Source organism: Thunnus thynnus, chromosome 5, assembly GCF_963924715.1.
Source record: "Thunnus thynnus chromosome 5, fThuThy2.1, whole genome shotgun sequence".
Taxonomy (NCBI): domain Eukaryota; kingdom Metazoa; phylum Chordata; class Actinopteri; order Scombriformes; family Scombridae; genus Thunnus; species Thunnus thynnus.
In genome coordinates this window covers 4,763,541-4,774,381 of record NC_089521.1, presented here as the reverse complement: position 1 = coordinate 4,774,381, position 10,841 = coordinate 4,763,541, and the positions used below count along the sequence as shown (strand labels likewise).

Here is a 10,841-nt window from a genome sequence, read left to right as displayed (position 1 = left end):
TGCAAGCTGTGGCTGAAAGGGGCATTGGTTGTCCACAATATTCTAAACCTTAGTTAATTGTGTTACACTCGTATTGGAGTCAAGTGTCGTCTGGTAGTGTTGATTTTCTAACACTGACTTTAATGTAGAGTACTATCAATACTACCTAGTGTTAGCCTGTGTTATTTTTCAACTCCTTTCAGTGTTGAAATAACTCTTGGTGAGTGTTAAAAATTAGCACTTTCAAATGTGTTAATTTAACACTTAAAAGAGTGGACACATATAGACACTTTCCTAGTGTTAAATTGAACGCTCTCAGAGTTAATTTAACACTGGTGATTTTGCTATGCACCTCCGTAACCTTTAGACCACCCCTGGCCTCAACTTCCTAGTTTTTGAATAATGTTCTTAAATCATGATTAGTTCTACCTCATGTCTATTCACCCTTATGGTATGGGCAACATTTAGATTAATTTTGCCTTTCTTAGCATAATAGAGTTACTGTAGATTCACTGGACTGTTTTAAATGTTAACACAGTTCAGCTGCTGCACTGTCTTTTATCTGGGGGAGAAGAAATTGGACAAAAGGTAAGCAATGGCTCTCTCAAGTGGACGGAATTGGATAATAGGTTTAACATTAAAGTTGATTTTTTAACATAAAAACCATTTTGTATGTATATTATATTCAGATATAAAATAGATATATATAGTTAAATTAGTCTGTTTTTATAAAGGGGAAAATACATACATCTCTCTCTGACTGAAGCTCACATCTTCATTTTAGCTACTATGGGGCAACAAGTCAACAAGCGTTGGATAGAATTGTGTTGTCTGACTGTATATTAAGAATTCTGCTGAATCAGTCTTATTAGAATCATTAAAATCTATTTTTCTTGATTAGTATTTTCTGTGTGAGCTGGTTACTAGTAGTTTTACAGTGAGTCATCCTTGACTTTGAGTATTGTTAATTTAGTTTTCTCTTCTTTGAGGAACATACTCATTCCAATCTGACCAGAGGTCAACAAATGATGACTTCTCCTCAGGCTATAAGAGAAGTTGACAGGCCTGAGGTCAGCTGCCAGGAGGGTTTCCACTAGTGTAGAGCTAGATGTATTAAGTTACATTCCTCCTCATATTATTTTGACTGTACCCATGATGCAGTGGCTAGCGCTGGACCTATTTGATAATAAAGACATCACACATAGACAAGAATAGACTTCTTTGTACCTCATTACAAGTGACCCCGAATATACATAAATATTTCAACTTTTTAAATTTTTTCTGCAGCTGATACACATTTTCTGTATATACCGTAGAGAGTGTGCCAGGTTAAATTTGACCCACATTTATTAAAAAATTCAAGAATCACTATTCAAAAATGTTGTTGCATACTTCACATTCAATAACATTCATTGAAATCATGATGGCTGTTCTGTTTTCCTGTTTTAGGTAACATAGCACCATAATATAGTGTGATTGTGAGTGTTTTTTCTCCATTAATGAAGTGTAAAACCTAAAGAATACACTCTTCATGCTTCACTAAGGTTTAATCACCCATTTATTAATGACAGATAAGTTATTCTTAAATGAAAATTTGATTTTTTGGTTCAGAAATGTGATATAGAAACTAATTATGTGGGTGAAGGGTCAGAATATTTACAGTACATATAGGTTAAATCTGTATCGATCAGTGGGTTTTACACAGTTGTTTATAATCCCTCCACTGTGTTCTTGGTATTCAGAAGGTAAATTAGGAGCATGGAAAGTTGCTCACATCAGACAGGACTGAAGACTGGGGCATGAAGGTCCAGACAGGAACATTTAGCACATCTCTAAATTTTGAGTTGTTTTACCTACTGAGGGAGTGATGACTGTGATGACAAGACTACTATCTATTGATTGCTGCAGATTTTTAGGTCAAATCATTGGCTAACCAATGAGTTCACCTGATGCAATCATTCCGCAGGCCACAAGACTGTGCAAAGGTTGTGTGTTTTAGTAAAGCTAAATCAGAGTGAAAAGGAAAGTGTAAGCCAGTTAATTAGTCAGAATCCCAGCTTCATCATGTTTGCATCTGTGGCTCTTCTCCTGGTGGCTGTTTTGCTCCTGTTGCTCCTCTTTCGGACCCAAAGGGCTAAAAATTTCCCTCCAGGCCCCCGACCCATCCCCATCTTTGGAAACGTGCTGGAGCTCAATCTGGAGAGTCCCCTTGCAGACCTGGAGAGGGTAAAGGGTTCATATTAATATACTGACTGTACTGATAGATGAGTTGAGATTTAGTAACCTAAATGGGAACTCTACATACTGACATACATCTTTAAATCTAAATATGGCCATTATTTTTGCATCTGTGAATTCATGTGAACATTTTTTCTCTAGTTTTTTAGCCGTAGGAATTGGAAAAATAATGGATTTTTTTCAATAACATGTATTTAATAGCTTTTGTTTTGCACCAGAAAATGCTATGCTGCTCTTTTCTCTAATGATTGGCTTGTCTGATGAGCTGAGCTCTTCACCTAAAATTACCATATACATTGATCTACACTTGGGTGACCTGTTCTGTCATCCTATATACATTTGTATCATTTATCAGCATTTAAATCCAGAAGAATAAAGGTGCTTTTGCTCATTCTGTTTGAAAGTGGATATATCAGCGATATTAAAAATAAGGTCACTCACTGCACTGCTACTAATAATAACTTGTTAATAATTGACTCAATACAGTGGCTGATTACACTGACTATAGGTCATGTCAGCTAAATCCATGTATGGTAGTTATAATCTACTCTTTCTCTGTCCCCAGCTGGCCAAACGCTATGGTAACGTCTACAGCCTGTTCATTGGGCACAAGCCTGCAGTCGTCATCAATGGCCTGCAGGCCTTGAAAGAAGCCCTTGTCACCAAAGCTGCTGACTTCGCTGGCAGACCACAGGACCTATTGGTCAATCATGCTGTACAGGTGAAAGGTTGGAGAGGTTTTTTTACTTTCATTACAAATATGTAAGTCCTGTCACCCTGTGCTATTTTGGAACAATGTTACTGATCATACAAATTATTTTTATTATACCTGACAATAAAACCAGCACAAGTTATATTTCATGTGTGTGAAAGTGTGTGAGACGGGCACAAATCTCAGTGATCATGTCCAAATTATACTCCAAAATGTCCAAAATATACAAAACTTGATGGACAGTTTTGAGACACACCTCAGTGTGTGCCTCAACAGACTGTCAAATTCAGAGTGACTTGCCACATTAACCAGTGGTGGAAGAAGTATCGCTATTTAGATCATTTACCAGAGTAAAACTATAAATACCACAATGTAAAAATAGTCCTCCATTCATCATTTTATTACAACTATATTAACAGAAAAATGTGCTAAGCATCGAAAGGAGAAGTACTCGTTAAGCAGAATGGTTTTGCTTTAATCTAAATGGTGCATCATATGAGATTACTGTGTATGTTTTGTTTATAAATTCTTAAAAGACAGGTTCACAATTTTTCAAGTCAGTCTTAAGTACAGTACTTGAGTTAATGTACTTAATTACTTTCCACCACTGACTAAACTGGTAAAGCAAGAAAAAATACCCTCCTTCTTTTTCACAAAGAAATAATTAATTAATATTAATTAATTACAGAGATACTCTTAAACAGACTATGTGTTGGATTTAAAAAGTCCCTTTTATGGCATCATCTAGTGGTGGTATCAATAATGACACTGTTGGACTTTTTTTCACACACAACATTTAATTTGATATGTTTAGAACAGGGATGTAGGAATATAACAGGAAGTCAATAGTCAGCTTCAACAGATAATAATATTGCCATGAAAACTTGTCATTGAAACGTCATTCATTAAAAATGTATTTGAAAGTGGATACACTTTCTTCTAAGTTTTAAATCCATGTTTTTGCATGTAGCTCAAGCTCCAGGAGTTATTCTAGCAGATTATAACCCTGGCTGGAAAGAGCAACGACGCTTTGGTCTGATGACCCTGAGAAACTTTGGTCTAGGTAAACAGTCCATGGAGCAGAGGATTCTTGGAGAGATACATCGCATCATAAAGCCATTGGAGCAGAGTATCGGTATGTCAACTTCCCAAGCAGGACACAAGGATTGGATAAATGTTGATATTGAGCAGGATCTTTTGAACTCTGTGCTGAAAACTAGAAACTCAAAAAATTCAATATCTTTATCATATTTTCTTTTCTTATTATATCTTTTTTATAATGTTATTATAAGAAGTTTACACCTTTAGTGACTCTATTTGGTCAAGGTTTGTTTATGTTTTTTTTTTCCAGGTAAGACCATGGATCCTCACATGCTGTTCCACAATGCAGCCTCCAACGTAATCTGCCAAGTTCTGTTTGCTAGGCAGTACGACTACGAGGATGAGTTCATGAAGTTTTTTGTTGACCTTTTTCATGAGACCTCCAAAATAATCAACGGGCGCTGGGGTATGGTGAGACACATTTTCGACAATAAAGCCACTCAATAATGTAGCATCACCACTGAAACTGTAGAGGAAGTATAATAGAATTAGGTTATGTATAATACATGTAAGAACAAACAGAAGTGAATGTGGAGACGGATCCTGTCTCAATACTACTTCACACAAAATGAATTAAATAGCTCCTTTCCCACCAGAGTCATGCAAAGCCAGACATGCACTTTATATGATGAAACAGATACGATCAATAAAATCTGGGAAATTTGTGGAATCTAGACTGTGTCTCATCCTGCAGCTGAGTTTATCCTTATACAGTACTCAGTTCAGGAACATTTTCATTTGTCCTTCTGACTGAAGTTTTCTTGTCAAGTGTGGGTGACCTAAAAGATTGAGACTTTGCTACTCTGTTGTTAATATTGTTAATATTATTGTTATAAAGCCTGGCTGCAAAATATTTAATCAGCTGAAAAGAATGTAAAGATGACTAAGATGAGTTAGAAAAGTGGTACCCGGTATCTTTTATTATACTTAAATAATTGTTAAATTATTAAAGTCCCCTCCACTCAAAAATGTGTTTTCTTCCTGTTACTTCAGTTCAATGTTTGAGCTTCAATGTGCAGAATAATGTATGTAACACTAGAAGTAAGTTTTCGCCTTCATCTGCGGAAGGAGGAGAGTTTCTCTGTTATTGAAAATCTGTGTAAAACTACAAGCATGATTTCTGACATCACAACCACCTTGAACGCCAATTGTGGTCCAATTTGCAACTTACACAAGTGTGATGTGGGATCTTGAAACCTCCAGTGCACAAACACTGAGAATGGACTTAACAGTGAAGTAGGAGACATCTTGTATCCAGCAGATCAACTTTTGAAATTAAATATATTTACATATTCATAGATTCTGGATTTTCAATGAGGGAGAAGGAGATGTAATTTTAAGAATTTCTAACTAGGTAATTGAGAACTGCAGTAACTCTCTTAGACTCAACTGGGCAATGCTCAGAGGACTAAAGGGCTTCTTAAAACTTTGTAATTTATCATTTTTCTTTTCCATACAGATTTATGACTCTATTCCCATAGTACGCAACCTGCCACTACCCTTCCAGAAAGCCTTTAAGATGTTTAAGGTATGTTTCGGAAAGATTTTGTTTCCAAGTCCAGCAAACCACCATTGAATTGTGTTTTATTACAGAGACAATGGTGCATGGGTTCAATCGGTGGATCACCATGTAGGCTATAGCAGAAGAAATGCCCTGCTCAAAAGACGGAAAGAAGGAAAAAATGAATGACAATAGAAAGTTTACAGCCAAGCTAGCAGCTCCATGAGGCTGCTGTATAAACTGTATGCACACTGCAACATGACACAACAATCAACTCAATGGGTCACAGTGCTGTGATGAGGTGATGACAGAGGCACATTTTTTGAATAAGAACTACGATGCAAGAGAAGAGGCATGACCTAAAATGGCCTAAACAGCAAAATTTCAGAAGGCTGCTGAATAACAGTCAATTAGTTATGAGAAGGGGCAGCCTGGGACATTACAGTAGACCTCTCATGTACTATAGAGCTGCGATGATTAATTGATTAATCGATTAGTCAATTGACTGAGAATGTCTCTGTAACTATTTTGATAACCAAAGAATCATTTTTCACTATTTTCTGACATTTTATAGATCAAGCAATTAATCGATTACTCAAAAAAAATCAGCAGATTAATCAATAATGAAAATAATTGATAGTAGTAGCCCTAATGTACTATAATTAACTGCCTATATCAACATTTTTTGGCCATTGACTGTGTGTCTCTGTAAATGGATTTATATTCATCAGTATGATGATGCAAGTTGTGCCCTTTAGAAACCTTGAATCTTAAGGTCAAGATTTATTGAAAAAATTTGTTGAACTTTTTTTTTTTCTTCCCAGATGGCACATGAAAGACGTCTGGAGCTGTTGGCTGAGAGCAAAAAAAACAGAGTTCCTGGTAAACCACGACATTTCATAGACTGCTACCTGGATGAACTGGATAAGGTGTGTGTGTCTCTTCGTGGCTGATAACAATGAGGGAATAGTTTGTAGTATTTACTCACTCTTTTTCTCTCTTGTCTGGCTGCAAAGAGAGGAGATGATGACTCGTCATTTTCAGAGGACCAGCTTTGTGCATTTATTTTGGATCTTCACTTTGCTGCGACCGACACGACAGCCAACACCATGCTCACTGCTTTCCTCTATCTCATGAACTATCCACAGATACAGGGTATTTGTCCATCATCTGTTGGTTTGACTATTCCTCTTTTTCAGGAGTTCAATGGTTAGGAAGTTATTGTTGTCACATGGAGATGTCATTTTCTTTCTCCACAGTTTGAAAGATTCACACTTTCCTTTGGAATCAGCTGACACATGCAGAAACACTCAAATTACATATAGACCGAGAAATATCTTGCATAGTTTTCTTCTTCCTGTCCATACTATCTTTCTTTCTGTACTCCTCAGAGCGCTGCCAGCAGGAAATAGACAAAGTTCTGGATGGGAAGGATCAAGCCAGTTTTGAAGACAGACATCAGATGCCCTACGTTCAAGTATAAAAATTATTGGATCATATATATAATTACAGCCCATTTTTGCATCAGATTTTTCCCTGTGAAGGGAAAACGTGTTGTATATGTGTTATATATCCAAGATGTTACAATGCTACAGTATGATATTGTAACAGCTGTCTCTCTCGTGCAGGCTGTCATTCATGAGATCCAGAGGATGGCCAACACTGTTCCTCTCTCTGTTTTCCACTGCACCACTAAAGACACAGAGCTCATGGGATACTCCATACCTAGGGTAAGTAGAAAACATCATTTGTACCATAATGAAAAATATAGAAAGAGATTCATATCATACTAATATTCCTCTGAGCACTGACAGGTAAAACTCACTTCAGAGGAAACATTTAGGAACTTTGTTTAGTAATCTATGCTAAATTTTCATCTAAGGTTCATCTTTATAAACATCTTAATGTTGTGCACTGTTCAAAGCCACAGAACTTAATATGAAATCCAGGCAGGGATCTATGTGTAAATGATTCAAGAAGACTTTTTGACTATGATGTAATTTTTCAGCCATTAAAACATTACTTCTTGGGTTTGAATACAGTATATCATTCAATTTAAGCATTATGCAGCTTCAATGAAGTGTTGTAACGAGTAGACAGGAGTATACTGTGTATGATACTGTGAAAAGTTTTCTAGATTTAAAGAAAATTTACTGTACAATAAATTTAAGGGTAAAATCAAGAGTTTATGATTTTGACTCATGATGTTATGCACACATGTGCATGGTGTCTGAGAGTCTCCACACGTATTTCTCCTCTGTTACCACTTCTAAAACCTATATTTGCAAGAATGGTTTCTGTAAAAGCGTAAAAGTTGATTATTTCAACATTAACTCTAGCACAAAAAATGTGCTAACACTGTGAAATGAAGTCCTGTTGCAGTATAAATATGGTACATTTTCATTATTAATGACAAGTTGATAAATTTTGCATTGAACATTGTAAATTGGCAAACCCAATACAACATTGTGCATGAATGGAAGAATGAAAGACAACATGTCTTTATGTCTCATCTGGGAGTTTCAGCTGCTCTACACTTACTGTATGTATGATTATATTAGAAAAGACATGTTGTATTATGTCTTCAGAACACACGTTCACTTCTGATACTAAAGTATGTCTTAGTGTCTTAGTGTGATCATGAGAAAACCCCTGAAGAAGGAAGAACTTTAATACCATGTCATGTAAAACAATGACAGAATTCTCAGACTTCTTCTATAATTCTCATGGTTTTAGTCATAGAATATTAGCAGGTGTTTCCTACCTTTCTGTGTACTTCACTTTTTGGAAAGTTGTGAATATTAATTAATATGTGAATTGTGAATATTTTTTAGACATATTTTGTGTTGGTATTAAAATATATTTTAGATTTTTAGCTATTATTACTCGTACCCACAGTATTTAATTGATAGGTGTCATATGCTGCCCCTCCAATGACTGGAGGCTCACATTTTCCACATAACTGACATCCTGATTAAACCAAGGTGTTTCTGATGTGTTTACACATTTATTACACCTCTGTTCTTCTTTGTTGTTTGTTCTTCAGGGAACGGTCATCATTACCAACCTGTCCTCAGTGTTGTTTGAGGAGGGACAGTGGAAATACCCTCATGAATTCAACCCTGAAAACTTTCTCAATGACCAGGGAGAGTTTGTTAAACCAGAGGCCTTCATGCCTTTCTCTGCAGGTGTGTGACATTGATTGTTACATTCATACATACACAGAAAGATTGTTTGGGAGGTTTGATTGAGGAAATATCACCAGATAATAGAAAATTAAAGAAAAATGGAAAGAAAGTCACCACACTTAACCCCTAATTCGACATTAATTTTAGCTCCAGTTGAAAAGACGGTTGTAGTAGTTAACACTTGTGTTTTAAACCACAGGTCCACGGATGTGTCTTGGAGAGGGTCTGGCTCGTATGGAGCTCTTCCTCTTCCTGGTGACTCTGCTGAGGAGGTTCAAGTTCATCTGGCCTGAGGATGCAGGAGAGCCAGACTACACTCCTGTTTATGGATCGACTCAGACCCCCAAACAGTATCGCATGGAGGTCCAGTTCAGAAAAAACATCTAATAGGTCATGACACAATTCCAAGACAGAGGTTATCCTGATACTGTAATTGGCTTATTGAAAATTAAATGAAATTCAATATTTTGATATAAAACCACTTTTCGTTGCACTTATTAATATTTGAGTATGGACAATGGGCTTGCTTGTAGTGACAAACCCACAGCTCCCCTCAGCTCTATGGAGCGTTATCGTGTCTTTCATATGATTGTTTTGATTTCACAGTCTGCAACTTCACTGATTTGGTTCAGTCTCGCTGCTCACATCAATTTGAGGTTGGAAAGTGTTCCAGCAGCTGTTTACCTGCCCAGCACCAGATGGCAGACAAAGTTAGGGATTAGCTGGCGAACATAGCGGAGCATTTAGCAGATATTTTTCTAAGGAGTTGCTGGAGACCAAAACATACAGGGAGAGTGGATGGTTCATTTATATTTAAACGCTAATGAATGCTAATGGTACTTCATGTCTGCTGGGTGTGTAAATAGGCAGATGGACAACAGTCTGATAGCATATTAGCAGTAATAACTTATGTGTGTTATGTTCAGCTTGTTGTGGAGCTTGAAACATCATCAAAAAGAAATATTTTCTATAAACCACACTGTAACCTTTATTTAATGCAACAAAGCTGCTGATTGTATTCATAGTATAGATTACAGTTTGTAAATCATAACATTACATCTTATCAGATGAAACTACAAACTCTGGCTCACTTTTTCTCATGTTGCCAGTGTAAAATTGAATTTGTGGGATTAAAAGAAGTGTAACATTATCAGATCATGTGTAACTTTGTCATTTGATCAACAAAGAATGGTTCGCACTGTACATATGAGGCATTGTGTTAGTTCATGCAGGACACACACACTAATCACAGAATTCTCTCAACAAGGCGGTCCATTTAAATATGAGTCCCTCCTACACTGATCCCTGCTACACCAGTGCTGCCACACTACGCTACTGCTGGCAAAGCTTTGCCTCCACCACCCTTGCCTCCACCTTTTTGGTTAAGACTCTTCACATGGCTCTAAGGTAGACTGGAATTCAAATGTCTTGCTTTGGGCCCACTCTTGTATACCCAGTAGGGTTTCTGCATTGTGCTTCCTGCTTTAGCTTAGCATGCTGCTTGGCTAATCCAGGGAGCATCATAGAGTGGAGCTGTCAGTGCCAAGCTAAACTGTATTTCCATTTGTGGCAATAAAAGGTTTAATCTATGACAAAAATGTTCCTGACTGAAATTTCATGAAACAGCTTTTAGATTATCTCCAAATTTCATTTTCAATATGGCCTGAGTTTGTTGATGGAGCAAGTGTGTTTATCCTCTGGAAGCATGAATATGAATTAGAGCAAAAATCAGGCATCACTAAAATCCTCTGCATTCATCCTCTGCAGATCCATAAGCAGACACAGCAAATATTATGGTAACCAAAGGTGTCAACATGTCTTGTTTTAGACCAAACTGCTGGATTCACTAAACGTGATATGTTCACTTTACAACCTCACATGATCACACAGAGTAATCCCACATTGTGAAATCCTATAACATCTCAGTTAACTAAAAAGTTTAATAAGTGGTTATAGCAGAGTTGCTGTGGTGTTACTGCACAAACAGTATGGTATGTCCACTTCATAACAACATCAAGACATTTATGATAATCCTCAGAAATAATAAGGGACTTTTTTATTTCTTTTCTACCTGGCATACAGGCACACTGAACCCTGTGTGCAGTTTAAGCAGTAGCCTTTT

At 36.8% G+C, this 10,841-nt stretch overlaps 1 protein-coding gene across 1 annotated transcript; it reads left to right on the top strand.

Moving 5' to 3' along the window:
- The first annotated feature begins 1,942 nt into the window (after positions 1 to 1,942).
- LOC137183795 (cytochrome P450 2D15-like) lies at positions 1,943 to 9,837 on the top strand. Its single transcript, XM_067591093.1, has 11 exons — positions 1,943 to 2,205; positions 2,783 to 2,945; positions 3,900 to 4,064; positions 4,281 to 4,441; positions 5,490 to 5,558; positions 6,356 to 6,460; positions 6,548 to 6,686; positions 6,923 to 7,008; positions 7,160 to 7,261; positions 8,578 to 8,719; positions 8,919 to 9,837. The coding sequence occupies exons 1-11, from the start codon at positions 2,044 to 2,046 to the stop codon at positions 9,104 to 9,106; spliced, it is 1,482 nt and encodes a 493-aa protein (XP_067447194.1). The 5' UTR covers positions 1,943 to 2,043; the 3' UTR covers positions 9,107 to 9,837.
- Positions 9,838 to 10,841: the final 1,004 nt, after the last annotated feature.